The sequence below is a fragment of the Talpa occidentalis genome, unplaced genomic scaffold, assembly GCF_014898055.3.
Source record: "Talpa occidentalis isolate TD23 unplaced genomic scaffold, MPIMG_talOcc4v2.1 talOcc4.7, whole genome shotgun sequence".
In the NCBI taxonomy this organism is placed as follows: domain Eukaryota; kingdom Metazoa; phylum Chordata; class Mammalia; order Eulipotyphla; family Talpidae; genus Talpa; species Talpa occidentalis.
In genome coordinates this window covers 135,869,551-135,896,030 of record NW_023605083.1, presented here as the reverse complement: position 1 = coordinate 135,896,030, position 26,480 = coordinate 135,869,551, and the positions used below count along the sequence as shown (strand labels likewise).

Genomic DNA, 26,480 nt, shown 5'->3' with positions numbered 1-26,480 from the left:
ACAGGCTGGAGTGGAAAAGCTTCCCCAGCAGGTGGGTCCCTGGTCTCCAGAGGCCCTCTCGACCGACTCTAACTGCGAGGTCTGCTGGGGTACCCCACCCAGCACCTGCCTGGGGCAGAGGTGGGCCTCAGGCTGCCCCAGGTGCAGCATCCCTCCTCCAGGCAGGATGGTCCAGTCACTGCTGCAGCCTGGGTGTGTGAAGGGGTTCCAAGTGGAAGTTGACACTCCAGGTCCTGGCGGTGGGCCCAGCCACACCCAGCCCCAGCAGCCCGGCAGGTACCTCTGCCCAGGTCTGCATTGGCAAATCATTAACCATGGGGCGGTGCGGCTGCACGGCCAGCCTGTGGGAGCACTTCCGGGAAACCCCAGAGTAGTGTGGGGACGCCTGACAGAGGCAGGCCAGGCCTGCTGTAAAACACCGGCTCCCCTGTGGCCATCCTCCCCAGCAAAGGCCTCAACCACCCTGTGGCCTCTTGCCCTCCTGCAGGACCTGAAAGCCTTGGGGGGATCCGGCCAAGGGGGGTTTCCCACCTCTCCCTGGCTCAGAAGAAACAGAAGGAGGCCACGGTTGCTGGGAGCACAGCGCCGGTCAGGCGGTGCTGCGGGTCGTGTTACTTCAGAGACCGCGAACGTGCCACAACAATCCCACAGGTGCCGCGGAGGACCCCTGTGCAGCCACTGGGGGCGGCGCCGAGTGAGCGTCGCAGCCAGGTCCGGCACTCAGCGCCCAACAGTGTTTGTCTTGGCACCGGCCCAGGGTGCAGTGGCCGGGGCGCGCCGGCCAGAGGCCCAGAGTTCTCTCACCCTGGCGCCGCTGCCCTCCCCGTCTCAGAAGATCGCCCCTCTGTCCATCTGTGCAGCTGGTCATCAGTAGGCCACAGGCGTGGTTCTGGTTCCAGAGCGCCCCGTCTGCTGAGCCTGGCTGCTGGGTAGGCGCAGGCCCAGGACCCGTCCGGAGTCAGCGGCCTACTCCAGCACCACCGTGCCGCCTACGGCCTCCAGCGCCGCCTTGATCTTCTCCGCCTCAGCCTTGGCCACATTGGCCTTGATTTCCTGGGGCAGGGACTCCACCAGCTTCTTCGCCTGCAAAGAAGAGTCAGGAGTGGGCCTGGGCGCCTGGGCAACCTGTGCCGGGTGGCCTCAGACGCAGCCTCACCTGGACCAGGTTTATGCCCTGGATGTAGTTCTTGATCTCCTTGATCAGCTTCACCTTGTCCACGGGCTTGGCCTCAGTCAGGCGCACGGTGAAGTGCGTGCGCTCCTTCTGTCTGGGGACGTCCTCCTCTTCTGCCGCCTTGGGAGAGTGAAGGGAGCACAGGTGAGGGACGACCACGTGACCTAGGCCCAACCGCCCCTCCTGTAACTCCAAAGGCCCAGGCAAGGTGGAGGCCAGCGATCTTGAGATTCCAGCAGGGGCCAGCCCACACCAGCCTGGTTGGAGAGGGCGCCAGTCCTGGCTCTGCCACCCAGAGGACCTGCCCTCTCCAGGGGCTGCACTGGAATGACCCCCCTCAACAGGCGCAGGGGGTGAGGGTGGGGCCTGCCACAAGAAGCTGTGTTTTCTGTCCTCAGTCTTCAGCCAGCACAGCCTGCTGACCCTCCACCTTCACCAAGCACCCGACAATGGGGTGACAGAGTACCACAGGCCCGCTGTCGCCCGTGATGGAGACCACAGCCCAGCTGTGAGCAGTGGCCAGGATGCCTGGGGCAGGCCAGGTGTGGCTCTGCTATCTGGACGTAAACACCCCCCTTATCAAAAAACCTGGCGGGTGAATCCCTGTGACGTGCTGTGCCCAACGATCAGGTGAGCCCGCTCAGCCACCGCAACTGCCTTCCTGCTCACGGCTGGGGTGCAGCAAAGCCCGTGAACACTAGGCTCTCCAGAGCCCGGAACACGGGGTGGCCCAGGGCATGGGGATGAGGCCAGGATCCAGATTACTGAAAGGGCTGGGCTAGAAAACCCCTCTCCACTCAGTCTGGACGCTCCCTGGCCACCACACCCCTGTCCCCCAAGGCCTCTTCCTGGCTTCTTCCCCGGGCGCCTGTGCCGCCCTGCAGTGCACCAGCCTTTTTCTCCTCCTTGCCAAGCCCATGTATCCCGTTGGAAACACCATCTCCCGTGGCGGGGAGACGCACCCTGTGCCCTGACTGAGGCAGGGCTGAGTGCGGCCGTCAATACGGCACCGCCTTTAGCCCTTGGCCGGGGCTCACCTCGGCAGGCGCTGCCGCTGCAGGGACAGCACCAGGCAGCATGCCCCCCATTGGCACCAGCCCAGCATCCTGGATCTTCAGCGTTTTCTGCAAAAACAACAGAACGGCTTCAGCAGGCCAGAAGCGCGCTTTGGGAACTTACCAAATGCCCGACAGCGGGAAGGGGACGCCGCCGCGCTACCTTCAGGAGCTCGTTGAGGTCCGAGATCTCCAGCAGCGTGAGGCTGGCGATGTCCTGGACCAGCTGCTGGATCTTGGGGGGATACTCCTTGGGGGCGTTATCCAGGGGCGCGCCGGCCAGGGCCTCGCCCCTGCGGGGGCTGCCGCACCTCACCAGCCGCACGGCGCAGACACGCGGCACCTGTCGCCTGCCCGGTGCAAACAGAGCCGTCAGCGCGGCGCAGGCGGGCGGCAACAGGCCGGCGGGCCCGGGACCCCACGCGGGGTTCCCAGGCGGGAGGAGCCTCGGGGGGTGCCCCAGGCGCGTCGCGTTCCTCGAGGGCCTCGGGGCCGTGGGCAGCCGCCCGCCTCCACGCCGAGCCCCCGTCCGGGGGCCCCGGGCCGGGCCGGCGCGCAGCGCACCCCAGGACGCAGCTCGCCGCCCCCCGCGCCCCTGGCGGCCCCGCGCCGAGACGCCGGCGGGAGCGGCCAAGGTCACCGGGCCCCGTGCGCCCGCGCCCGCCGCCCGCGCGGCCCTTCCGCGCCGCCGCCGGCCCCGCGTCCCCGCGCGAGCGCGCCCCCGCCCGCCCGCCCGCCGGCCCCGACCTGGCCAGGAGGAGCGCGGCGCCCCGCAGCCCCAGACGGGGCGCCCACAGGGGGCGAGCGGCCGCCGGCAGCATCGGTCCGCGGGCGGGAAGGTCACACGAGGCTCCGGGCCGGGAGGACGCTCTAGCCGCCTAGGCCGCCGGGCCCACGAGCCGGAGGACGCTCTAGCCGCGCAGCCGCCGCGCAGACGAGCCGGAGGACGCTCTAGCCGCCGCGCAGACGAGTCGGGAGGACGCTCTAGCCGCCGCGCAGACGAGTCGGGAGGACGCTCTAGCCGCCGCGCAGACGAGTCGGGAGGGCGCTCTAGCCGCCGAGGTCGCCCGGCAACGGCGCTCGGGAGGGCGCTCTAGCCTTGTCTCACCTCGCCTCCTCCTGCGCCCAGAGGCGCCCCATTGGCCGCGCAGGCGCAGAGCTTCGGGGGCGAGCCTCGGCCGGAGGGGGCGCGTCTTGGCCCCGAGCGTCTTGGTCCAGGCGCGCCGCAGCTGTAGCGGCTAGTACGAGCTGGGCGGCCCCGCCCGGCCCCGGCCCCCCTTCGCGCGGACACTCGGATGCTTATTGAAAGGCATTTTATTGTCAGGTTCCATTCCTTCTACGGGGAGCTGGGTGCGAGGACAACGCGGGAGCAGACACGCTGGAGACAGCCCCGCTGGGAGGCCGGGACCCCCACCCACGGATAGGGGGGCGCTGGCCCGACCACCAGCCCCGCAGCCTCGTGGGGGCGCGTGGCTAGGCCTGACGCCCGGGCTTGGGCCCCCTGGTCCAGGAGGCCCGTCCCTCCCGGGGTCCTCCCTGAGGCCCAGCCCTGGGGAAGGAAGGCAGAACTCGGACACAGGCAGGGAGACGGGGGGCCAGGACGGCCGGCAGCGGGGGCAGCACAGCAGGCGGGGGCAGGGCAGGGCTGGTTAGGGGCGGTAGTGTTACTGAGGCCGAGGTCCCTGGAGGTCAGTCGAAGGAGATGAGCTGGGCTTCGCTGCCCTGCACTGGGGGTCCCTGTGCCGGTGGCTGCTGGGCAACCGGGGGCTGCTGCTGGGGAGGACCACCCGGGGGGGCCATCTGGGGAGAGAGGGGCCATCAGTCCCCCCACCCTTGGACACCTCTCCTCCAGAGCATGCGCCACGGCCTTCCTCACAGCCGTCTGGCATGCTGCAGCCCGGGAGCCCTGAGTATATACAGCTGTGCTGCCCGCCAGGGCTCTAACTGGACGCGGCTTTGACGCCATCAGTGCTCGCACAGTGGGTGTGTGCGCAGAGCACACCCGGACCGCCTGCTGGTGAAGGACCCCCCCCCCCCCGGAGTCGCAGCTCAGGAGTAGCAGCCCCAGAGGCCCACCTGTTGGTACATGGGCTGCTGCCCCGAGATGTAGGGCTGCTGCGGGGGTGCTAGGGGCGCGTCCTGGCTGGGAAGGGTGGTCATGAGATTCTGTAGATACAATAAGCGTAATCAGGAGATGCTGTGACCAGCCAGAGGAGATACTTCTGACTTGGAAAAAGCAAACCCACCGAAGAGAGCCCTGGGGGCAGAGGGTGGGGGGCCGGCACCCAGGGGGCCCTCCCCAAGGGACCCTGCCAAGGTTCCTCACCTGCATGCTGTAAGGCTGGTAGCCCATGGAGACCGACTGGCTGCCCATATAGGCCGTGGCGCCAGGCTGTGGGGGCTGGGGCACGGCGGGGAGGCTCTGCGGGGCCTGTGAGGCCACACCCTGCGGAGCAGGAGCCTGTGAAGGGCTGGCAGGGACTGGACTGTGGTCCAGGACAGGGGCATCCTCCCCACCACCTACCTGGTAGCCCTGCGTGGGAGTGGGCTGGTAGGACGAGTAGGCTGGGCTGGCCGTGGGCCCGGCTGGTCCCTGGGGCGTGGACTGGGCGCCCGCGGGCCCTGCTGGATACATGTAGGTGCCTACGATGCCGGGGTCTGTGGGGACAGAGGAAGGGGCTCGCGCCTGTGAGGGGCTGGCAAGGAGGTGGCGTCCATTCCCCGAGTGTGTTCGTGTCTCATGGTGTCACAGAAGGAAAACATGAAGCCGAAGAGGAGACCGAGGGCCTCCCCAATGGCGCAGCGGTTGAGCGCTGGGTTGCGAAGCTGCCCGCAGCCTCTGCAGCGCCAGATCGATCCCCGGCTGCTCCCCGGCCACCGGAGGAGGGTCCCACATGGCGTGCAGACCTCTCCTGCCGCCCGCTGCTCCCCTCAGCAGTGTACTTAGGTCCTTCTGCCTGTTCTGCTCCCCACTCTGGCTCTGGTGAATTCTCTCGCCCTCCCACGCTTCTGACTGTACCCAGTGCTTGTATAAATAAATAAATAAAATTAAAATAAAAAAAAAAAAAAAAAAAAAAAGAGGAGACCGAGGAGCGTGAAACCGGGTGAAGTCAGAGAAAGGGCTCCAACGGCTCCCCAGGCGGGGGGTACGGAGCCAAAAGCAGCAACCCCAAACCCAGGATCTGCTCTCAGGCTGGAGACTCGGGGTACAAGTGGGATGGTACCCCGAATGGCCTCCCTGGGGCTGCAGGAGGGACGGGGAACAGGGCAGCAGAGTGCACCATCCCAGCCCAGTGTGGCGCCACGTGCGCCTGTGCAGACACCGGAGCTCACCCAGGCCCGAGCCCACTCGCCACACGCCGCCGTCCAGCAGAGGCAGGGCGGGCCCTGGGACCACGGCAGGGCAGGGCTGCAGGTGATCGCCTCCACCTGGAGACCCACGGGACCAGTGCGTGTCCTGGAGAGGGGCCCTGGGCCACCTGGGGCAGTTGGCACCAGACTAAGAGTGGGTCTCGAGTGAGAGGTTCTCCATGGCTCTAGGTGCCATGGAACAGGGGAGACCGCCAGAACGAGGGGCACGGGACATCCCAGCAGTGTCAGGCCACGCTAAGCAGAAAACGCTGAGACACGCTGGTGGCTAAAAGTGGGGAACATGTTTGCCTGGGGGTATCCCACGGGGCACCTGGACATGTAGGGGAGACGCAGCCACCCCACAGCGAGAGCTGGTGGCCAGAGTGGACGGCCACGGTGGCGAGGGGACTGGACCTCCCTGGGATCCCGTGGGGCTCTGGCCATGGTGCAGCCCTGGCGCGTCGGCTGTCAGCCCAAGCGGAGTTTCCTGCGAGACAGGCTGCGCCCAGAGCCCGCCGTGGTGAGCACGGGAGGCAGGGACATTCCAGGCTCGAGGGAACAAGTGGCAGGACAGCAGGGCTGCCTGTCCTGGCTTGGGGCAAGGCGGGCCGAGCCTCCGGGGGAAGGCAACTGCCGCTGCAGAGCGCGTACACGGAGAGCGGCTCCACCCGCCAACCCCACTGCGAGCTCCAGGGGAGGTGCGGGCCGGGCCTGGGGCCGTTACCTGCTCCGGTGCCAGGCATGCTGGGGTAGGGACCGCCGGCGGCCGGGGCGGGCTGGCTCATGTACATGGTGTGCATGGGGGAGCCCTCCACCGAGCTGGCGGGGCTGAAGGTGCCCGGGAAGCTGGCCGGGCCCGAGGGCTGGTAGAGCACGCCGCCTGCCGCGGGCATGGCCTGCAGCTGAGAACAGGAAGGGCGGTCAGCGGGGCCCGGTGGGCGGGCGGGCGGGCAGGGGGCGCGGGCGCTTGCCTGGGCGTAGGGCAGGGCAAAGGCAGGCATCTGGGCGCGCATCTGGATGGTCTGCTTCTGCTGCTCCAGGCGCATCTGCCGCTCCTTCTCCTGCTCCTGCAGGCGCTGGATGGCCAGCTGCCGCTGCACCTCCAGGTACTCCTGTGGGCCAGGCCCGGTCAGCGGCCTGCGCCCATGCCCCCCACTGTGCCCCCACTGGCCCCTGCAGCACCTGCTTCTTCTGCCGCATGATCTCTAGCTTCTGAGCCAGCTGGATCTGGCGCTGGCGCTCAGCCTCCTCGGCTGCACGGCGCAGCTTCTCCCGGTGCTCCTCCCGCAGGGCACTCAGCGCCCCCCGGGCATCGCGGATCTGCGCCAGCTTGTCCTGCAGCCCCTCATAGTACACTGTGGGAGGGGACATGGGCTGGGCAGATGGACCGGCGAACGGTCAGGCCCAGCCAGGGCTGCCCCGCAGGGGCCGGCAGGGGCTAGTCCCCTCGCACAGGCGTCCCGGGTGCGACAGTGCACGTCCCGGGACCCCCGCCCTTGGGCCCCCCAGCCTCAGGGAGGGGCTCGCCAGAGAACCCACATGCGCCCAGGGCCCTGGCGCTGGAGCGCGCGGGCGGGGGGCACCTACGCCTGCGCTCGTCCAGTTGGTTGAGCAGCTCCAGCAGCCGCGGGTGCATGCCGTTGATGGACTGGAACAGCGAGAGCACGGCCGAGTCGTTGGTGATGCTGCGGCCGCGCACGTGGTTGCTGCGCACGCGGTTGACGAAGGTGGTGACGGCGTTCTGCAGCGCCCGCAGGAAGCGCGCGTGGCTCTCCTCCGACTCCCCGTTCTGGGGGGGGCGGCACAGGGTCACGCACCCTGAGTGGCCGCCGCCCCCTGCCCCCCAACCCGGCACCCGGCCCCGCCTACCGGCACTCCCCAGCAGTGACCCGGGCCTGCCTCCCCTGCAGAGTCAAGGAGGCCAGAATGGCCCGGCACCCACTGTGGGGTTCCCCGCTGCCCTCTCCTTCCAGGGCAGGCAGCCAGAGCCTGTGCCCGGGGTCACGACCCACCAGGGAGGGGCAGCGTTCAGGCAGCGGGCACCCAGGGGGCACGGCTCACCTCACCAAAGGGGCCGCTGGGAGGGGCCATGGGCTGCGCGTCCGTCTCCGGGAGGGGCGTCTGCGAGAAACCAAGGGTGGGTGGGCGGGCCCAGGCTGCGGGAGGGGGCGCGGGCCAGGAGTGCCCGGCGGCCCTCACCTCTAGCACGGTGGCCGGGGCGGCATGTCCTTCCCCGGGCTGGGCGGGGGGCTCTGCCAGGGGTGCGGGCGCGGATGGCGTGGGGCTCCTGCGGGCCTCCTCCTGCTTCTTCTCCCAGTAGTTGCGGTTCAGGTACCGTGCGAGCTGCAGGGAAGAGGGTGTCACTTCTGCCACCGGGTGTGGCAGGGGCCCCACCGTGGGGTGTGCTCACCTCAGGGTCGATGTCCTCAGCCAAAGGCGCTGATGAGTTCTGGGGAGACAGGCCAAGGGATCAGGCCACTCGGCACTCCTTGGAGCCACAGCGCACTGTGGACGGCAGGCCCAGAAGCTGGCCCGGGGCCCAGGGCTGTGACAAGGCTGGGGGCTCCCCAACTTGGAAGGTGGCAGCGGGGGGCTGTGGCACCCGCAAAGACGGCTGGCAGGGGCTGGGGCAGAGGAGTGAGGCCACCCCCCAAGTCTCACCACGGGCGAGGAGTAGAGGCTGCTGGCGGGGGGTGCTGACGAGGCTGCAGGTGTGGGCTCTGCCTTCGGGTACGTGGCATACGCTGACTTCTGTCTCTGCAGGGACCGTGCGGGAGGCACTCAAACAGGTGTGGGCGCCAGGGCCTCGGCCTGCCCCAGCCTGGGTGCCGCTCCTGCCCTGGATGCTCACCAGCCTCTCCTTCTCCTCGGCCTCGGATTGTGACAGGGCCAGTGCCAGCTGCAGCTCCTCTTCCTCCTGCAGGGCCGTCTCGTCCCTCTTGGGGGGTAGCTGGGGGGACAGGGTGGTGAGCGGGGCCCAGGAAGTGGGACGGGGCTGGGTGGAGGGACCCCTGAGAGGCACCTGGCTGCAGCCACTACCTGGGACTGCTGAGACAGAGGGCTGGTCAGGTACTCCGGGGGCAGCTCGGTGGTCGAGGCGGCCTTCCCTTCTGCTTTCCTGGAAAAAACAGGAGCTGTGGCTGACCTTGCCACCACCATCCCCACAGACCAAGGCAGGACCTTGAGTCCTGCTGGAGAAAAGAACTCTGGACCTTCAGGCCAGCTCTGGGCCTCCAGTCCACAGGGCCCAGTGAGTCACGGGCTCAAGCCACGGCCTGTCCTGGAGCTGAAGCTGAGCTTCAGCTTCCAAGGGTCAGAGACGTGGGGAGGTGTCAGCCGGGGCTCCAGACAGGCTACCCAAGAGGACACACCCCACTCCCGAGAGCCCATGTGGGTGCAGAGCTCAGCCCTGACCACCAGCGAAGCCCCGGCAGCCCCAAGCTGAGGGGCAAGCAGTCCGGCCTGCAGCTCGGCAGGGACCTCCTTGTCACTCAAGACCACAACTTGATTGCAGCTGTGGGCAAAGTGTCGGGGGCCGGAGCCCTGAGGGGCTGGACTGCACTGGGCGTCACTGGGACCACTGGGACCGGGGCAGGCGCTGCGGGGTGAATGCCAGCACCACCAAGGTGGGGGCTCCTGTGGAGCACCGTGATGGGAGCACGGGGGACAGGGCCAGGCTCTTGGGAAACGCAGGCACAGGGAGGGAGGCCCGCCGCTCACTCGCCCTCCGTGCCGAGCAGCATGCGGGCCCCGGTCAGGCCAGGCCAGCCACGCTGTAGGCCAAAACAGTTGAGGGCCGGGCAAGGGTGCGCCCGAGGCCTCGCACCTCTCCCGGCCCCGCCCCCACCTCACTTCCACACACACACACGGGCGAGCGGGCACACCGGCCAGCGCCACCGTGGCTCACCTGTTCAGCTGCTCGTAGCAGGGCTCGCACACGCGAACCTCCTTCTCGATGCCAAACTTGGGGATGGTGGAGCACTTAGAGGAGCACTTCCCGCAGAAGATCTGCCCACAGGCCCGGCAGTGGTGCTGTGACGGGGGAGGGTCAGGGCGGCCTGGCAAGGGCCCCCAGCCCGGGACGCCCCCAGCCCGGACGCCCCCAGCCCGGCACCACCCCGCCAGAAGGGGCCGGGCCGGGCGGCCGGGGCCTGGAAGACGGAGGCCCTGGGAAGCTGCACGCTCCCAAGGGTGACTGCAGCCGCCACGGCGGGGCGCCCCGCAGGAAAGGGGCTCATGGCTGCCGGGCAAGGGCTGTGCTGACGGGGCTTGTGCCGGCCGGCGCGGGTGAGCCGGCTGCCGGTCTGGGCCCCGGCCCCTCCCCAGCCAGCCTGTGCTCCACAGAAGGGGCCGGAGGTTCCGCTAGACGGGCGGCCAGTTCTCGACACGGCACAGGGGCCGCAAGCCGCGGAGACCCGAGCCCAGCCTGGGTGTCCCTGTGCCCCAAAGGAGCGCGGTGCCGCCCGAGCCCGGCTGACAGCACCACCAGAAACCGCCCCATGGGACCACGCCTGCGGCCCCTTGGGGCCAGGCTGGGGGAGGGCCCCGCAAGCAGCCCGCGTGGGAAGGAAAAGGGCCGGGCCTGGCGCCGGCGGCTACAGGGTTCGGAACGGCTCACCTTGCGCGTCACCACCCCGAACTGCACCCTGCAGCGGTGGCACTCCTCAGCGTCCACCCAGTCGGGGGCCTGCGGGGGGGCAGAGTCAGGGCCCACACCCCACCCCACGAGGAGCCCCGGCGCCAGTCTCCGCCTCGCAAGAAGGGAAGCCACGGCCGGACCCCTCTCCTCTTAGTTTCGGGAGCACGGAGCTGGCACGACACGCAGAAGCTCCGACTCAGCCTGCAGAGACGCGGCAGCAGCTGGACGGAGCCTCCGCAGACGCGACAGCCGGCCCCCCGCGTGCACTCACCCTCTCCGCGGCGAACATGGCGTCGCTCTCCTTGAACTCCGGGAAGACGTGTCCTGGGGGAGGAATCGCTGCCTAGTGCGCGACCTCGGCTGCCTCAATTGGTCAACCCTGACGCAGGGGCCCTCCTGGCCCTGGCGTCTGCCCCCGCCCCAGACAGACCTACACAGGAAGCCCGCAGTGCCGGCAGGTCCTGCCGCCGAGGCCCGGGCCTGATCTCCAGCCCCCGGCCTTCCTGGCGCTAAGCGCCAGGCACAACCCGGGACCAGGTACAAGCCTGCCAGGCCTGGCCCCACAACCGGCGAGGACGACGCCAGCTCAGATCCACCCAAGCCCCGGCCACTCTGCTGCACCCCACCCACCCCCAGAGCCAGTCTGCCCGCCAGGCCTCGGGGTGCAGCCCGGTCCCCCGCCGGCGCCTCATGAGCACCAGCCTCCCGCACAGGTGGTGGGCGGGCCGGGGCCCAGCGCTAGGTTCTCCCCCTTCTGGGGCCCACTGCTCTTGGCAGCCCTCTGCTAGCCTCGCAGCGGCGGCTGTCCACTGCCCCAGCCTCGGGGGGTGCGGTTGGCAGATACAGGGGTGAGGACCGGCGTCAGTGGGGCAGCAACAACAGCGAAGTGCCCGCCCTTGGGAGGCCGCGAGGTTGCTGGCCTGTGCGGAGCCCAGGCTGGCCCTGGTGACCACGCGCCGCCCCAGCTCACCTTCTACCTTCATGATCTGGTAGGTGTCCTGGACCACCTTGTACCTGGGCTCGTTTCGGAAAGCGTGTGCCCAGGCCTGGATCAGGTACAGGACCTTGTTGCGCACGCTCACCTCCACCTGCCGCTGCAGAAGGGGGCGGGTGAGCGGGCGGGGTGGCCAGGTGCCGAGGAGGGAGGGAGGGGGCGAGGGGCTGGGGTGGGTGTGAGGCTGAGGCTCAGCGTGAGGAGGCCGGGCAGGCCCCACTACCCACGCATGTGGCTGACACGGGCCTGGAGGGTCCCTGGGGTCCCCTGAAGCCCCGTGCCTACCTCCTCACTCCACCACAGGGGAAGCCAAAGGTCCCCAAGGCCACAGCCACCCAGGAGTCCCTGTCTGTGCCAATCTGTTGCTCCCACATGCACAGCACCCCACCCAGCCACCACCTCCTCTGTCCCCGGTGAACCGGACCTCCAATAAACAGAGTCAAGCCGGCCGGGGAGCCACGGGCCCTCAGTCACAACCACCTCCCAGACACAGCCACGGCTCCCCAGGCCACGGGGCAGCCACACCAGATCTCCCGGGATGGCAGGCGGCTGCCCGGCCCCTGGGGTAGCCGCGGCGTGGTACGTGGCGAGGTTCACACACAGCACCCTGACAACGGTGCCCAACTGGCCACTCTGGGCAGGCCACTGCAGGTCAAGCAAGCAGCCTCAGCTCTGTGGGCTGATGTCAGGCGCAGGGGCCACCCACATGCCCTTCCACACAGGGCACCCGGGCCCTGCCCCCATGGCGGGCAGCAGACCCCACAAGAAGTCATGACAAGGCCGCAGGGTGTTGCCCCGTCTGCCCACCTTCAGCAGCTCTTTCAGCTCCTCCATGGTCTGCTTGTTGGCCACCTCGTCGTGCACCGTCTGCCCGCAGTTCTTCACCACTGACTCCATGACCTGTGCGTTGCCGGGAGGGAAGGACACCACTGAGCAGGGCAGGGCACCCGGATTGGCCCACCCAAGGCCCCCCGCAGGCCCTCAGGCACCCCGCCAGCCGGCTCCTCCCGCTCCACGGCACAGACACGATGCCAAGTCTGCCAGCTCGGGGCAGCCTACGGTGGGGCCCGGAGAACAGGTCTACCTCACTCTAGCACAGGGCGCTGCCTAGGGTCAGCTCGGCTCTGCCGCCTGGCCTGAGCCAGGACCCGAGACCCAGCGCGCAGAAGTCCAGTTACCTCCAAGGCGTACAAGGCCACGTGGGGGTTCTTGTCGTTGACCTTCTTCTTGATGGAGCTCACGGCATATTTCGCCCTTAGAGAGAAATGTGTCGGCAAGACCAAACAGCAGCGAGGGGACCAGTCCTGGCCCGCAAGGCGAGGAGAGCGGGAAAGAGAGCCCCCATTTGCCCCCGGATCTCAGCGCCCGAGTGGAGGGCTCCCGCACGGCAAGAGCTACTCACTGCGTGTCCCCCTGGCGGATGAGGTCGCAGATCTGGAGGATGGACTCCCAGTCGGTCTCCAGCAGGAGCTGGCTGGTCGCTTTGTCTGAGGCAGAAAAGCAGGGTCAGGGAGGACCCCGCCCGCCTGGAACTCCTCGGAAGGCAAGTGGGGGCCGAGAGAACATCCCAAAGGAGAGGCAGATGCAGGACAATGGCACGGGGTTCATCCTGTCCTGGGGTTCAGCTCTCAGTGGCCTCACGAGCCGGCACTATTTTCATGCTCTCCTGGGTCAGGGAACCCAGGTAGTGAGGGGCCCCAAGTCCTGCAACTCGCTGGGGATGGAGCTGGGTCAACGCCAAGCTGGGCTGCCTCTCAACAGTGTGCTGGGCCTGGGCCCTGCCATCCCCGCACAGGTCAGCTGGGGCTGGAGTGGTCGGCGTGGACGCGGGCCTCTACTCCCAGTAGTCGGGGGGCAAAGGCGGGGTGGTCCTAGGATTCTGCACCTACCCCACGCCTCACGCAGACTGCTGCACTGAGGGTGCCCCCAGCCTGCGCCGCAGCCCGCCCTGCAGGGAGCTGAGCCCTCAGGCCCGCCAGATCGGCCCGTCGGGGTGACTCTTCACTGACCTCTCGGCGCGAGGCACCCCCCGGCCCGCGGGCGCCGCGAGAAAGGAGGGCCCGTCTGCCGGGACAGGGCGGGCCGGCCGGCAGGGAGAGCACCCCGAGGCTGCCCGGGGCGGCGCGGTCCCCGCGGGCGTCTGGGGGCGCGGCGGAGAGCCAGGAGACGCCCCCCTCCCCCGACGCCGGCGCTCGCGGGGCCCCGGGCACAGCGGGTCGGCTCGAGTCCCCAGAACGCCTGGGGGGCTCGGCGGGCCCAGGGGGGCCGCCCCGCCCCAAACGGGGCCGACGTTTGGGGAGACGCCGCAGACCCCGCCCGAGCCTCGGGTCGCGGGGTCCGGCTGAGGTGTTGACATTTGACTGAGTCACGATCCCCGTGACTCAGGCCGCGGGTTTCCCGGGGCCGCTGGGGCGGCGCGGCCGGGGCCCCTCCCGGCTGTCCCCGCGGCCCCCGCGGCCGGGGGGCCCCAAGCGCGGGGCTGGGTCGCGCGCGGGCTCCCACCGCGCTCCCCGCGGGGCCGGGGGCGGGGGCCGCGGCGCGCACCTCGGCCGGGCGGGCCGGGCCGCGCGCGGCGGCGGGGGGCCGCGTTACCTAGCAGACGCTCGAAGGTGCCGCTCCCGCGCCCCATGGCGCCCCCAGACCCGCTCCGAGGCCGCCGCGGTCCTGCTGCGAGCCGCGCGCCCCCGGCTTCCGCTTCCGTCTTCCCGGGCGCGCACGCGCACGTCGGCCCGGCCCGAGCGCGGGGGGGGCGGGCGCGACGTCGGGCGCCGGCCGGGCCGCGCGGGGAGACGGATGGGCCCCGCAGCCAGTGGGCGGCCGCGCCGCGAGGCGCACCCAATGAGGGCGCGGCGGGGGCGCGGGGGGGCGGGCTTTGCGGCGTCGCGGCGACGAGCTCCGGAGGCGGCTGGCGCGGGGCCGGGATGTGTCTCCTGCTGGGGGCCGCGGGCGTGGGGAAGACGCTGCTGCTGAAGCGCCTGCGGACTATCCTGCGGCCGGGCCGGGCGGGGCGGGGGCGCCGGGGCCGGGGGCGGGGGCCCGGGGCGGGGGGTCGCGGGGGGCGGCGGGGCCCGGGGCTCGGGGTCGCGGGGGGCGGCGGGGCGGGAGGCCCGGGGCGCGCGGGTCCCCTCCGCCGGCCGCGCCCTCCGCCGCTGGGTCCTTGACTGCCGCGCACAGCTGAGCTCCCCGGACGGGCAGGGCGACCTGGGCGACCCGCCCCCGACGCGGCCCACGGTAGGCGCCGCGCCCCGCGGGTGGGGAACGGCCGCTGCGCTGCGCGGGGCGCCGCCGCCCCTCCGCCCCCGGTGGCCGCGTCCGCGGGAGCTGAGCGGGCGCGGGCGGAGCCTGGCCCCCGGGGCGGCCGCGCCGAGCACCGCAGAGGGGCCTGTTGGGCTCCGGGGCCGGCCCCTGTCTCCACCCGAGACGCCCCCCGCACGCCGGCGCTCGCGGGCCCGGCACAGCGGGTCGGCTCGAGTCCCCGGGGCGCTGTGGGAGGCTCGGCGGGCCCCCTCTCTGCGGGGAAGCGCCTGTGATCTCCCCGCGCGCCTTCCCGCAGGTGGGCACCGACCTCACCGACATCGCGGCCCCGAGGAAGATCACCGTCCGGGAGCTGGGGGGCTGCATGGGCCCCATCTGGCCCAGTTACTATGGCAACTGCCACCGTCTCCTGGTAGGTCGTGCTCCTTTGTGCTCTCTTTGGAGAAGCACCTGCCTGTTTCTGCTTTGCTTGTCCCCCACCTCTCTGCATGCTCGTCTGCGGGGTTCAGAGGTGTCCATGCCAGGGAACAGGGCCTCCGCTGGGCTGGCCTCCTTCCCAGAGCCCAGCTGACCAGAGGCTGGGACCCGCGGCTGGCAGGGTGCGCCCTCAGGCACAGGGGCGATTCTCTGCCGCACTCACACTCTGCACCCCTGGGGCTTCCCCGCCTTGGCAAGATCTACACCTACCCGGTCTTTGAAAACCTAAACTCAGCAAGTAGAGGTGTGTGGGGGCCAGGACAGCCCAGTGTCCCTCACCCTCTCGCTGCCTGTTCCCAGGCCTCTGTGTAGGCGTCATTTTGCTCCTCTGACCAGTCTGCCGCCTGGAAAGCAATCAGGCGAGAATCTCCTGCCACTGCAGCAGCCCTGACTGCTTTCTCTTCCCCAGTTCATGGTGGACGCGTCGAACCCCGCCCAGCTCTCGGCATCCTGCGCACAGCTTCTGGGCCTCCTCGCCGCGGAGCAGCTTGCAGGCGCTTCAGTACTGATACTCTTCAATAAGACGTGCGGGCTGTCGGCCGGGGGGCAGGGCCGGGGCACAGGGCTGGGGCTTGATGGGAGGTGAGACGGGCTGGGCAGCCTGCTCTAGGGGCCTGTCTTTCGTTGCAGCGACCTGCCCTGTTACATGACCGTCGAGGAGATGAAGTCGCTGCTCCGGCTTCCAGACATCATAGCTCACGCCACGCAGAACATCAGCACAGCGGAAATTAGCGCCCGGGAAGGCACGGGCTTGGCAGGGGTGCTGCGCTGGCTGCAGGGCCCCGGTAGGACCCAGACCTGACTCTGCGGGGGCAGGCCTGGCTGACCTGCTCTGTGGATGGCACTTCCAGCCTCCAGCAGTTCTCACTAGCCCAGAAGGATCTGGTGTGAGCCGTGGAAGCCATGTGTCCGCATTGTTGCCATGAGGGGTGCACTGAGGCGAACAGTGACAAACTGACAGCCGCTGTCGTCCTGGGCTTCGGAGAGGACAGGCCTGCTGGGTGTCCTGCGGCTGCCTGGGTGTACTCCCTTCACCGAGCAACCTGCTCACTGCTCCCCAGGGCCGTGGGCGCACGGCTCCCGGCCCCCGTGACTCCTGCGTGGCTGCAGCCAGCTGCATGTCTGGCACCAATAGCCCAGCCCTGTCGGGCTGAGGAGGGATTGGAGAACCACGCCTGAACTCAGAAGGAAAAGCCTAGAGGGTGTGGGGTTCCTGCGGCAGACAAGGGTGGTCCCAGGGCACAGGAGGGGCTTGCGGCTCCCCCCTTGGGGAGAGCTCTTTCGCGCTCTGCGGCAGCGCCGCTGTCCGCCCAGCTAGTGACACCTTCCCCTGCTGCACGAGAGCAGCCACAGCGGTCACCTGCGGTTGTCTAGGTCCAGGCTTTTATGTGCTGTGCGTTTTCACCTTTGGCAGTAAACAGCAGCTGGTGAGCAGAGCATGTCCCTGAGTCATGACTGCCGGCCAGCAGCGCCCGTGTGCGCCCTGGGTCTGAGTTGGGGGACTGTGGGGACATTGGTGGTTTCTCAGTTGTGCAGGCGACACCTGGGTGCATGTAGGACCCGAAGCTGGGGTGCATCTTGGTGCTGACCCGCCATGGACCTGATGCCCTGACCAGCTTGGGGGGGTGGGGGGGTTAGGGTCTTGCTGAAGCCAGGAATTCTGCTGATGTCTTGCGGGTGGTTTGCCGTGGGGTGGCGGGGGGACTGCCCCATCTTAGTAATTGGCTGAGGGTAGTAATCTTGCTCGCTTTGTGCCTACCGGTGAGCAGGCCTGGGCAGGAGGCTGGAGCTGTCCCAAGCCCTGGGGGTATCCCAAACTCGGGTGGCCTCTGGGTCTTTCATCAAGTCAGAGAGTACAGTGACAAGCTGCAGGCCAGGGCCCTTGCGGCCTTAGTTGTTTCTGGTTGTATGGATCCTGTCACTCACTGAGTTCAAGTCCTGATTTTTCTACCTCTTGGTGTGATCCAGCTGTTTGTACAGCCTGCGTGCTTTGGGGAGCAGAGTGAGTCCCTGCCAGAAGGTACCGCAAGCAGGCATTGTGGGATGGAGGCAGATTTCAGGGGATGCCCGCTGACTCATGGCAGGCCAATGCTGCCTGGACACCACCTGGGGAGCTCTGGGAGGTGTGGGGACTCTAGCCAGGACTCTAACCTGATCGCCCGGCTCAGGTTCCAGGCAGGAAAAGCAAAACAAGCCAGTCCCCAAGGCCAGAGGCCAGCCTTGTCCCTCCAGATGCTGGGCTCAGGGTGTCCTCCAGGCGAGCCTGACTTCTCCTGCAGGGTTGGGTGTCCACTCAAATTTGAGGTCCAGGCATGAGTGCCTCAGTTCGTTTCCTCCCCAGAGCGGGGGGGCTATGCCTGGGTCTGCTGCCACCTCTCCGCCCACCCTGGTGCTGACCTTGGAGGATGAGCCCAGGAGGCAGCGTCTTGGACACCTGCACAGGCTCCCCAGGTCAACAGGGTGGCTCCGGCCCCTGGCCCAGCTCACACTGGCAGCTCTCAAGGGCACGGTACAAGGTTCTGTGGGGCTCAGACAGATCCCAGCAACCAGTACTTGCCCCAGGCTCAGTCCCCTGCAGGGGAGACCCACCCTTACATGCAAGCCTCCCAAGAAAGAGGTGCCCCCTGTGGGTTGGGGTTGCACCCCTCCGGGATCTCTGCTGAAAGTGAATGGTTGAATTCATGGGGGGCAGGAGGTGGGCCCTGCCCAAGCCCTGCCTCTGGGGTGGTTTGTGGGGGTAGGGGGCGTGCAGCCTTGCGCCTGGCGGATGGGCATGGAATGGGGGTATTTGCAGCTTCTCTATCTGCACTCAGGCTGATGTGCCCAGGCCCAGCTCTGCGCTGCAGAAACCTGCCCACTCACAGCTGCTAGGATGGGACCAGCCCCTGCCTGGGCCCTAGTGGCTGCCCCGACCCACTGGCACACCCCCCATTGGTCTAAAAGGGGCCTTTGGGCCTCAGGCTTCGCCAGTCCACTTGGGTGGCCTCTACCAACTCGTCTGCTTCTGGGCTAAACCGCTGCTTCCGTCTTGCTGAGAATCAGGCAGAGATGGAAACAGCCTAGACGACATCCCCCGCCCTGCACCCCAGGTGTGAGGGGGACACGCTAAAGCCCAGCACCAGGCCCCTGCCCTCCCTGCTGTGCACAGTGCCCATCTCTGGTGTCTCTCTCCCTGGCGCCGGGAGGACCCATTCAGGCCGATGTCAGGCCGCCCTCAGCACCAAGGAGGTCACGTGGCAGGTCCCTGGCAAGCGTGGCTGCGCTGTGGCAAGAATGTGTAGTGCTCAGGCCTGCGCCTGCCTGCCTGGTGGCCAACAGGCAGAGTAAGGACGCAGCGTCCATAAGACTTTCTATTTAAACAGTTGCACATAATGTATTTCTTACATTTCAGAAGACGGGGTCTACCCGAGAGAGCAGGGTGTTTGCTTTCCTGGGTGGACACTGAGCTGCAACCGAGACTTTCCAGCCTGAAAACACTTCCCGTGCAGGATGGAAGCCCGGGCAGTGCAGAGCCCCTGCAGAGCTCAGCCCGGCCACTGTGCAGGGCACACTGAGGGCAGCGTCCAGGAGGGCTGCCCTCCTGACTGGACAGGACTGCCTGCTTGGGACCCATGCAGGCACGCGGTTAGTCCGCACACTGTCCCGTAGCCCGCTGTCAGCCCCCGTGTTGGCCTGGGCCAGACTGTCCTTGCCGCCACGCACCAGAAACGTGCTTGAGGCCTGCCCTGCCCCCCCATCCCTATATGTAGGCAGTGGGGTCCCCCTCCTAGGTTCCCTGTGTCATCCCAACTGCTCTATTTAAGGGCCGGGCGACGGGACCAACTCAATCTGCACCTGTGAGATCGAAGGCCAGGCGGGGGGCACACTTCATGAGCCCAACCAGCCCAGCCACAGAGGCTCAGGACAGACGCCGCCCCGCCCGAGACAGGAGTCCCAGCAGACCGGGGCCTCTACCCCACTGAGCGCTGGTGCGAGCTGCGAGGGCCCGAGGGTGCGGGAGGGCTGCCCCTGCTCGCCCTCCCAGAGGGTCTCAGTGTCACAGGAGTGTGCTGGGCATCTTCCCAGCAGGGATGGGCGGTGACTGGGGTGACAGTGTCCTTTGTTGCTGCCGTTGCCGCAGAGCCCGGTAGGCCTGCACGACCCGTGCTCTCTCCTCGCTCACGATGCGCTGCCGGGCCAGCGAGGCGTTCTGAGGTCGGGCTCCACCTCTGGGCCTCAGCAGCCCCCTCAGCAACAGCGACCTGCTGCCAGGCTGAGGGAGGGGCAGAAGCAGGAGCCACAGTTGGAAAGGAGGGAACAGGCCAGGCCAGCCCAGCAGCTGTGGTCCCAGTCCCGGCCCCACTCACCTGGTCCCTGCTCGTGCTGGTCCTGGGTTTGGCAGTCAGCTCTGGGGGCTGCAGAGCAACCTCGCCAAACTGCACTGGGTCTGGAGGAAAGAGAAGCACGGCTGCAGCCAGCACAGCCATCCACCAGGCCCACTGCACCCTGGGGAGACACCAGGACTCGCCCAAGGGCTGCCTCTGAGCAGGCTGACCTGAGCACTCCAAAGTTACCTCGAAGCAGCTCCCGCTCCAGCCTTTCTGCTGCCTTCTCTTCCTTCCGCTGCCGAACCCTGTCCAGTTTACGCTTCTGGAACCTGAGGAAGCCACCATGACTCTGCTCAGATCCTAGACTCCAGGCGGCAGCGGGCGCCCCCACCACGAGGGTTCCCTCGGTAGTGCCCAAGGCCCACCCATGGCACGCAGGTGCTTCTGAACCAGCCAGTGCAGCCATCCTGCCAAAGGCCTGTCTGCCCAGGCACGTGAGCAAGGCCAAGGTGTGCAGCCTCAACTGGGCTGCTCTAAGGCCGACTGGGACCCGGATGGCAGGGGCAGCAGCTGCAGCCTCAGACGGCAGCACAGACAGGCTTTCTGAGGTGTACTCTCTGCGGCTCAGGTGACCGTACGCGGTGGGGGAAGCTCAGGTGTGGGAGGGGAGCTCCCTGGAGCTCGTCAGCCTCCCCCCAGCAGTGCTGATTTGTGGAGGCAGGCAAGCGTCCCAAGCACCCCAAGCGCCATCTTTTACTACATCCCTATGGCAAAGGGCCACGCAGCAGCTGGTGGCCCTTGAAGCTCTTCCCAAGAGAAGCAGAAATACTGAGGGTCCTGTGGCCTTGGAGCCCTTTCAGCCTGAGGGCTGGCAGCTCTGCTGAGAGCAGGGTTGGACTGCCCAGGGCTTGGACTTCTTCCCAAGCTTTCCCTGGATGGGGTGGGGTGACCCCACCACTCTGCCCCCAGCCCACACCGCATCCTATTGGTCCCTGCTCACGCTTTCTTCCGCGTGGATTTCTCCCTGGGAGCCGCTTGGGCCTCTGGCTGCCGCTCGGCTTGGTTCTTGGTGAGAAACAGCACGTGCTGCGTCTCCTGCTCCATGCGGCGGAGATAGGCCCGCTCGGACTCCCACTTCCTCTGCTTGAACTTGGGGACCGCGATGTCTGGCTCTGTTCCCTTGGCCTCCTCCACCGTCTTCCTGAAAGCCACCTGGGCTGAGGCCAAAGAAGAGCTCAGAGAGAGGACATGTGGGAGGGGGAGGCGAGGGACTGGTCGCCTGTGCGCCTCACCGCCCCTCCCAAAGGAAGGGGAGATCAGGCCCATGTGCGGGGCCCCCACCATTCAGCTAAAGAGCATCTAGGGTGCCCAGGCCGCTGGCACCCACCAGGCATGCTCAAGGGCCCAGTGCAAACACCCAAACGCCCACCAGCAGGCGCTGGCTGAGCGCGGTGCTCCCCCAGGACAGGGTCAGGTACTCCAGGTGTCAACAGGTGCAGGGCCTGTCCGCGCCTCCGCCAGAAGAGCGAATTGAGGAGAACCGCAGTCTCTTTCAGGGAAGGAGCGGAATGTAGGGACTGGAAAGGGGTGCGCTTCACCCGCACCTTCCAAAGGTCCCGCAGAGCGGCCGCCTCCCCCGCGCCATCTCGCTGTCCCTGGTAGCCACGCGGCCCCAGCGCAGAGCCTAAGGCCTCCAAAGACGGCGAGAGGCTGGGCTGCAACGCCAGCCCCGTGTGGAGGAGCGAGGACACAGCCACGCAAGTCGGAGCGGGGAGCCCCCCGGAGCCCAGTGGCCGCGGCGGGCCGGCGCCGGGCGTGGGGTCTCACTGCCCCGCGGCTGGAGCCCCGCCCCTCCCTCCAGCCCGGCCGGCCCGCTGCCCGCGAGCTTTCCCGCACGCCCGCTCCGGGGAGCCCGGGCTTCCCGCCACCGGCCCGGCCGCGCGCCCGCTCGTTACCCTCCGCCTTCCTCCTCCTGCTGCTCCGGGGCGTCCTCATCTCCTGGCGGCTCCTCATGATCTCGCGGAGCCGGAAAGGGATCTCCTGCTCGTCCGGGCTCCTGGGCGCGCAGTCCACCCCCTTCGCCCTGCCGGGGAGGCGGGCGCAGGGGTGAGGCGCGGCCGGGGCCTCAGCAGAGCCTCGCGCCGCGGGCGGGCGGGCGGGGCAGGGGTGCGCGTCCGGATGGCGACGCGGCCCCGGGAAGGGCGCCCGGCCCCGCCGACCCTCGCGCGCGCCCCGGCTCCAGGCCGGACCGGAGGGACCCGGGCCCGACCCCAGGGCGGAGACGCACCCGCGCGGCCCGGGCAAGGGCGCCGAGCGGAGCCTCCCCGGCTGCTGCTGCCGCGTCCCCTGCTGCCGCGGCCGCCCCGGCCCCCGCGGCCCCGGCGCGCCCACGGGCGCAGCGGCTCGGCGCGCGGCCCCCGCCATCGCAGCCCGCGCCCCGCGGCAGCCGCTTCCGCCCGCCGAGCCTCCGCCCACCCGCACTTCCGCTTCCTGCGCGCCGCCCGCGCCCCCGGGCTGCGATTGGCCGGCGCGGCCGCCGCTCAGAGGCCGGGGCGGGGCCGCCGCTCAGAGGCCGGGGCGGGGCCGCGCGTGCGCCCTGAGCCGGGCGCGGGATGCTGCTGCGGAGCCTGGCGGCCGGAGGCCGGGCGGCGCGCGCGGCTGCCCGGGGCGCGGCAAGTAGCGGGGGCCGCGCGCTGAGGGCGGGGGGCGGGCCCGGGAGCCCCGGCTTCTCGGGGCGGGGACGGGACGGGGGCGCGGCGGCCCCCGGGCTCACGCGCCTGTCCGCTCCCCAGGGGCCCCGCCGACTCGCCGGCCGCGGGGGGTTCGCGGAGGCCCGCGCGGGGGCCCCGGCAGCTGCGGACGGCGCGCGGCCGCCCGGGGAGCGCCCCTCGGAGCCCGCGTTCCCCCCGCCGCCCGAGCTCCGGCCGCCCACGAACTGCTGCCTGAGCGGCTGCCCCGGCTGCGTGTGGCTGGACTACGCGGAGGCGCTGCTGCGGCACTACCGGGACGGCGGCGCGCGCGCCCTGGCCGCGCTGGACGAGCACGTGGCCGACGAGAACCTCAAGGCCTTCCTCCGGCTGGAGATCCGGCTGCGCTTGAGGAGCGGGGGCTGAGCCCGCCCCGGCCGGGCTGGCGTGTGGCCGCCTGGCCCGAGAATAAAGTCGCTGTGGGCCGAGACCGCCCGCCGCCTGCCCGTGGCGCGCCGTCGAGTCAGCGCCGAGGGGAGAGGCGGGCAGGGCCCCGAGCGCCGCACCCCCCGCGGGCCTGGGAGGGTCCCGGGCCCCCTGCACACCCAGGGAGGCCGTGTGGCCCCCTTAGTTGCTGTGTGGAGGCCCCGGCAGCGTGACGCCCACAGACGGCCTGGGCAGCCGTCCAGCCTGCAGGGACCTGCGCGCCAGCCCTTCCAGCCCACTTGGGCAGCCTTCCGTGCGAGTCTGGCCCTCGGCCCAGGTAGGGCTGTGCTCAGCCTCCCCTCGCGCGGTGGGTCCCTGGTGCCCGCGCCCAGACAGGGTGAGGGACGGCCATCACACTGGTGCTGGTTTCAGCGGCGTCGAACAAGGGGGAAGCAGGCCCAGCCACAAGAGGAGCCTTGAGCTGATCAGGCCCTCCCCACGTCAGACTCTTGGGGAAAGCCAGCGTCTCCCGTGACACCCTGGACAGTGGGCAGCGAGCCTGGCAGGCACAGACACGTCTGGAGGGCCAGCTGACAAGTGGCTCCTCTGCGGAGGAAGGTGGCCCTGCCTAGACCTCCCTGGCCTGACGGTGCCCGTCCAGGTGCAGCCCACAAGTGTGGGAGCAGCCCAGGAAGGGGGAGCTGTGCCCCCGGGTGGTCAACGGCATGGAAGGGGTTTCTCTTAGAAACACGGGGGGGAGGCTTGCCAGGTGTTTCTCCAAGGTGCAAACTCTTAAGGGGTTTGCTGTGTTCACCTGTGCTCTCCCCCACCCCCGCTCTTCACCTGGGATGCCACGCCCTGGCAGAGGCCCCCCAGGGAGTACAGCATGGGTTGGGGCGCCCGCAGCACACCGCTGCTCCTCACTCATTCACCCCCACGTTCTCTAGCGCCTGGGACGCTCCCACCTGGGGCTGGGGCAGTGTGGTGAGTGGCGGATGGGCTCGTGCTGTCCCGCTGAACGGGCCCAGGGAGCGTTACGGCAGGGGCGCCCTGGTCTGGCCTTGGAGACGGCCCTGGGCGGATGGGAGGGGGTGCAGGGCTCAGCACAGCCCAGGGGGGCCAAAAAGTGGCCCCTACACAAGTGGGACCATCTACACAGGGCTTTCGGGGCCCTGGGGCACAGCTAGTGCCAGTCTCACAAAGATGAGCTGCTTCAGGAACATCCTGCCCGCCCCCGCTGCTCGCGAGCACAAGTCCCCTTCCTATCCTGGTCAGACCCCTGCTCTTGAGCGGTCTCCGGCAGCGACAATCGCATTAGCGTGAGGGGGCAGCCCTAATCAGCTTACCCGCCAGGGGATAAAAGCCTGGCCGGGGCCCTGCTGGGGGCTTCCCGTCCACACATCCAGGACCCACCGCTGCACTGGGTGAGTAGTGGCCGCCTACATGTCAGCCAGCTTCTCTCACCTGCCCAGCCCACCTCTGTCAGGCTGCAGCGTGGCCTTCCCGAGACCGTGATGGCCGTGGAGCCTCGGTCCACAGCCCACTGGCTTGAGCAGCGCCAGCCATGGGCCAGGCGGGGGTGGGGGGCAGCTCGGAGCTCCGTGGGCCCGAGTGCACCATCGTGGGCTGGGGAAGGAGTCTGCCTGGGCCTCCAGCGTCTGGGCGACAAGAAGGGCCCACCAGGCCTGGCCCCACCACTCCGGACCCCCTGCAGACCCTCTGCGGGCCTCTCCCACCCTGGCTCTTCCGAGCTGGCGTGGTCCCAGCGAGTCTGAGCCTTGGAGACGGCCCTGGCGGGATCCGGGGCACCGCGGCACCCACCCCCACACCTCCCATCTCAGCTCTGAGCTTTTGTGGCAGCTGCCCGTGGCCTAAGGCTGGAGCCCGTCCACAGTGCCCACCAGACCGCGGCCAGGAAAGGACCTGAGAGGTAGTGCGGGCAGCGGCGCCCTCTGAGTCCTATGCTTAGCCCCAGAACCTTTGGGCTTGCAGCCCCTGAGGGATTAGCCTTCTCCCTCTCGTGTTAAGAGGCTTAAGAGGAAACCCAACTGCTCTCAGCCAAGGTCACGGGGCTTGGGGTGTCCTAGAAGAGGCCCTGGGGTGCGGAGGGGTCGCTCCTGGCTCTGCCCTGCACCCTCCCGCTGTTTGGCTCCTTCGTCAGGAGGGAGGCCGCCTGTCTCTGCCCCCAGGGGTAGGGTGGGGAGCATGCTAGGAGGGCATGTGGGGGGGGGTCGCCCCCAGAGCAGGGCAGGCAGTGCTGGCCACACGCAGGTCAGCTGGCTTCCCCTGCTCTGCTGGGTCGCGACCTGAGGGCTGACTGGGACCCACTGCTCTGCCCCAGCCCCAGCGCGAGGAGCTCAGCAGCCGGCCTGGCCATGAGCCTGGAGCTGCCTAAGGCTGAGGTCCGGTCGGCCACCAAGGTGATCGGAGGGCCTGTCACCCCCAGGAAAGGGCCCCCCAAGTTTAAACAACGACAAGCCAGACAGTTCAAGAGCAAGCCCCCCAAGAAAGGCGTCCAAGGGTAAGCAGAGCTGGGGAACGCCGGTCCTGGCTGCGTGGGGGGAGGTCCCCTTTGTTGTCACTCTCTGCAGCGGTAATGTCATCACTGAACTGGCGCCCACTATACCACAATGCCACACCCAGCCCCTCGGCACACCTCCTGCTCAAGAACCCCCCCAAAAGGGAAGGACTTGTCCTCAGTGCACAGCCCCCCAGTGCTGACCTCCCTGTTCCCACAGGTTTGGGGATGACATCCCTGGGATGGAAGGCCTGGGCACAGGTATGCTGGCTGCTTGGGCTCGACCTTTTCCCCCTCACCCCAGCCTCCCCGTTTCCCAGCCAGGGCTCACCTAGGGGCTGCTCCCCAGCCCACTCCCACTGAAGTGGGGGTGTTTCCCACCTGTGGGTTCACCAGCTCCTCCCTTTGTTTTGATACCCTGAGGCTGGGGGGGCCTGGGGTATGTCCCAGGAGGGGGAGCCCCCGCGGGGTGGACAATGGATCCGGAGGTGGTGGCCCTGGGCTGTGGGGCCCTCCTGGACACACCTGCGCCTTCTGCAGACATCACGGTCATCTGTCCCTGGGAGGCCTTCAGCCACCTGGAGCTGCACGAGCTGGCGCAGTACGGCATCATCTAGCCCAGCCCCACCCACCCTGGGCTCTCGGACCCAGTTACCAGGACTTAGCACCTCCGGCAGGATGTCCTCTGGGGCCAGCAGGGCCCTCCCTGACTGGGGAGACATGCCCAGCTCCCCTCAGGCCTGTCCCGCAGTGGGGAGCTGAGCCCTCACCTCCTGTAGCTGGACAGCTTCTCAGAACTACCCTTCCCTGCGCTTGGCCCGAGGGCCAGCCCCTCCCAGCTGGCACCTGGCAGGTATGGCGGGTGACCGGTCCGGGTGGCGGTGCCCCGGGGATGCCCCTGGGGTCAGTCCTGTGGCAGGAAGCGCATCCCTTCCCTTGAGCCCACGCTCGCTGCCGTCTGCAAATAAAGTTAGCGCGTCCAGCTGGTTCCTGAGTGTGCTGTGGTCTCACCAAAAGTGGTGGCGGGAGGTGCCAGGCAGGGGCCTGGCCAGGCTGAGGGGGACGCTGTAGGGCTTTTGTGCTTCAGTCTCTGGCCACCTCCTTCGGCCTGGCATGTGGGGGGGTGGGACGGGGCGCGGGCATGCGGGAGTGGTCGCAGCTGTGCCCAGAGCTGAGGCTGTAGGGGTGGCTTCCCAGAGGATGGAGCAGCAGAGGCCCGGCTGGCCACAGTGGCTACAAGAGAAAGGAGCATGCGGAGAGTCGCGGCTGCCCCCCGCTGGCCTGTTTGCCCTGCGGACTGTCGGAAAGCCTGTGGGACGATGCCTGGGGCGCCAGGCTTCCCCGCGAAGCTGCCTGAAGCGACGGTGAACCCCCGTACCCCTCAGCTGGGATGGCTGCAGAGATGCCAGGAGCGCTGGCCGCCGGCCATGGGCAAGCTTCAGGCAGGCAGTGGGTGCCTTCCCAGAGGGGCAGCGGCCCACAGTGGAGCCCCCTTCTCCCTCACCCACATGGCGCCTCGTGTCCACACAGACCAGCAGCCCGGACCCAGGCCACCCTGTCTGCCCCTGCGCTGAATCCAGTCCTGTCCAGGGCGCAG

General features: G+C 68.9%; 6 protein-coding genes across 8 annotated transcripts; 3 read left to right on the top strand and 3 right to left on the bottom strand.

Annotated features, from left to right (window-relative positions):
• MRPL12 (mitochondrial ribosomal protein L12) lies at positions 1 to 3,065 on the bottom strand. Its single transcript, XM_037494169.2, has 5 exons — positions 2,977 to 3,065; positions 2,393 to 2,579; positions 2,212 to 2,298; positions 1,157 to 1,294; positions 1 to 1,083 (listed from the first exon to the last, which is right to left on the bottom strand). Exons 1-5 carry the CDS (start codon positions 3,048 to 3,050, stop codon positions 967 to 969), a joined length of 603 nt encoding a protein of 200 aa, XP_037350066.1. The 5' UTR covers positions 3,051 to 3,065; the 3' UTR covers positions 1 to 966.
• A 442-nt stretch (positions 3,066 to 3,507) lies between these two features.
• HGS (hepatocyte growth factor-regulated tyrosine kinase substrate) lies at positions 3,508 to 13,879 on the bottom strand. Of its 2 annotated transcripts, none has more exons than XM_037493705.2 (22): positions 13,806 to 13,879; positions 12,616 to 12,700; positions 12,392 to 12,467; positions 12,021 to 12,113; positions 11,190 to 11,313; positions 10,491 to 10,543; positions 10,199 to 10,267; positions 9,488 to 9,612; positions 8,620 to 8,698; positions 8,432 to 8,530; positions 8,242 to 8,337; positions 7,991 to 8,029; positions 7,780 to 7,923; positions 7,642 to 7,701; positions 7,168 to 7,369; positions 6,763 to 6,935; positions 6,552 to 6,692; positions 6,305 to 6,482; positions 4,754 to 4,887; positions 4,556 to 4,675; positions 4,306 to 4,395; positions 3,508 to 4,029 (listed from the first exon to the last, which is right to left on the bottom strand). In XM_037493705.2, the coding sequence occupies exons 1-22, from the start codon at positions 13,840 to 13,842 to the stop codon at positions 3,919 to 3,921; spliced, it is 2,328 nt and encodes a 775-aa protein (XP_037349602.1). In that variant the 5' UTR covers positions 13,843 to 13,879; the 3' UTR covers positions 3,508 to 3,918. The 2 variants fall into 2 exon arrangements, with proteins under 2 accessions (XP_037349602.1, XP_037349603.1); XM_037493706.2 differs by having other exon boundaries at positions 11,190 to 11,307.
• Positions 13,880 to 14,121: 242 nt separating this feature from the next.
• ARL16 (ADP ribosylation factor like GTPase 16) lies at positions 14,122 to 16,556 on the top strand. The gene is made up of 5 exons (XM_037493612.2): positions 14,122 to 14,195; positions 14,386 to 14,444; positions 14,767 to 14,880; positions 15,355 to 15,470; positions 15,576 to 16,556. Exons 1-5 carry the CDS (start codon positions 14,135 to 14,137, stop codon positions 15,745 to 15,747), a joined length of 522 nt encoding a protein of 173 aa, XP_037349509.1. The 5' UTR covers positions 14,122 to 14,134; the 3' UTR covers positions 15,748 to 16,556.
• Positions 16,557 to 16,559: 3 nt separating this feature from the next.
• CCDC137 (coiled-coil domain containing 137) lies at positions 16,560 to 21,676 on the bottom strand. Its single transcript, XM_037493359.1, has 6 exons — positions 21,540 to 21,676; positions 21,208 to 21,335; positions 20,253 to 20,469; positions 19,499 to 19,581; positions 19,292 to 19,371; positions 16,560 to 19,197 (listed from the first exon to the last, which is right to left on the bottom strand). Exons 1-6 carry the CDS (start codon positions 21,674 to 21,676, stop codon positions 18,982 to 18,984), a joined length of 861 nt encoding a protein of 286 aa, XP_037349256.1. The 3' UTR covers positions 16,560 to 18,981.
• A 188-nt stretch (positions 21,677 to 21,864) lies between these two features.
• Positions 21,865 to 22,365, top strand: OXLD1 (oxidoreductase like domain containing 1). The gene has a single exon (XM_037493357.1). It carries the CDS (start codon positions 21,865 to 21,867, stop codon positions 22,363 to 22,365), a length of 501 nt encoding a protein of 166 aa, XP_037349254.1.
• A 127-nt stretch (positions 22,366 to 22,492) lies between these two features.
• On the top strand, positions 22,493 to 25,975 carry PDE6G (phosphodiesterase 6G). 2 transcript variants are annotated; one of them, XM_037494236.2, is made up of 5 exons: positions 22,493 to 22,702; positions 24,226 to 24,295; positions 24,707 to 24,886; positions 25,104 to 25,144; positions 25,424 to 25,975. In XM_037494236.2, the coding sequence occupies exons 3-5, from the start codon at positions 24,741 to 24,743 to the stop codon at positions 25,498 to 25,500; spliced, it is 264 nt and encodes an 87-aa protein (XP_037350133.1). In that variant the 5' UTR covers positions 22,493 to 22,702; positions 24,226 to 24,295; positions 24,707 to 24,740; the 3' UTR covers positions 25,501 to 25,975. The 2 variants fall into 2 exon arrangements, with proteins under 2 accessions (XP_037350133.1, XP_037350132.1); XM_037494235.2 differs by lacking the exon at positions 24,226 to 24,295 and having other exon boundaries at positions 22,668 to 22,702.
• The last annotated feature ends 505 nt before the right edge of the window (positions 25,976 to 26,480 follow it).

Excerpts from the sequence above, each read along its gene's own strand:
- OXLD1 (XM_037493357.1), top strand. The coding sequence starts at position 21,865 with ATGCTGCTGCGGAGCCTGGCGGCCGGAGGCCGGGCGGCGCGCGCGGCT.
- CCDC137 (XM_037493359.1), bottom strand. The coding sequence starts at position 21,676 with ATGGCGGGGGCCGCGCGCCGAGCCGCTGCGCCCGTGGGCGCGCCGGGG. Across the intron at positions 21,336-21,539 it reads CCCTTGCCCGGGCCGCGCGG|GGCGAAGGGGGTGGACTGCG; the intron begins GTGCGTCTCCGC and ends CCTCCCCGGCAG. Across the intron at positions 20,470-21,207 it reads CAGGAGGAGGAAGGCGGAGG|CCCAGGTGGCTTTCAGGAAG; the intron begins GTAACGAGCGGG and ends CTTTGGCCTCAG.
- HGS (XM_037493705.2), bottom strand. The coding sequence starts at position 13,842 with ATGGGGCGCGGGAGCGGCACCTTCGAGCGTCTGCTAG. Across the intron at positions 9,613-10,198 it reads TCGGGGTGGTGACGCGCAAG|CACCACTGCCGGGCCTGTGG; the intron begins GTGAGCCGTTCC and ends CCCCCGTCACAG. Across the intron at positions 4,396-4,555 it reads ACCAGCCTTACAGCATGCAG|AATCTCATGACCACCCTTCC; the intron begins GTGAGGAACCTT and ends TTGTATCTACAG.
- ARL16 (XM_037493612.2), top strand. The coding sequence starts at position 14,135 with ATGTGTCTCCTGCTGGGGGCCGCGGGCGTGGGGAAGACGCTGCTGCTG. Across the intron at positions 14,881-15,354 it reads GCAACTGCCACCGTCTCCTG|TTCATGGTGGACGCGTCGAA; the intron begins GTAGGTCGTGCT and ends TCTCTTCCCCAG. Across the intron at positions 15,471-15,575 it reads CTGATACTCTTCAATAAGAC|CGACCTGCCCTGTTACATGA; the intron begins GTGCGGGCTGTC and ends CTTTCGTTGCAG.
- PDE6G (XM_037494236.2), top strand. The coding sequence starts at position 24,741 with ATGAGCCTGGAGCTGCCTAAGGCTGAGGTCCGGTCGGCCACCAAGGTG. Across the intron at positions 24,887-25,103 it reads CCCAAGAAAGGCGTCCAAGG|GTTTGGGGATGACATCCCTG; the intron begins GTAAGCAGAGCT and ends CTGTTCCCACAG. Across the intron at positions 25,145-25,423 it reads GATGGAAGGCCTGGGCACAG|ACATCACGGTCATCTGTCCC; the intron begins GTATGCTGGCTG and ends CGCCTTCTGCAG.
- MRPL12 (XM_037494169.2), bottom strand. The coding sequence starts at position 3,050 with ATGCTGCCGGCGGCCGCTCGCCCCCTGTGGGCGCCCCGTCTGGGGCTG. Across the intron at positions 2,580-2,976 it reads GCCGCGCTCCTCCTGGCCAG|GCGACAGGTGCCGCGTGTCT; the intron begins GTCGGGGCCGGC and ends TGCACCGGGCAG. Across the intron at positions 1,084-1,156 it reads AGGGCATAAACCTGGTCCAG|GCGAAGAAGCTGGTGGAGTC; the intron begins GTGAGGCTGCGT and ends TCTTCTTTGCAG.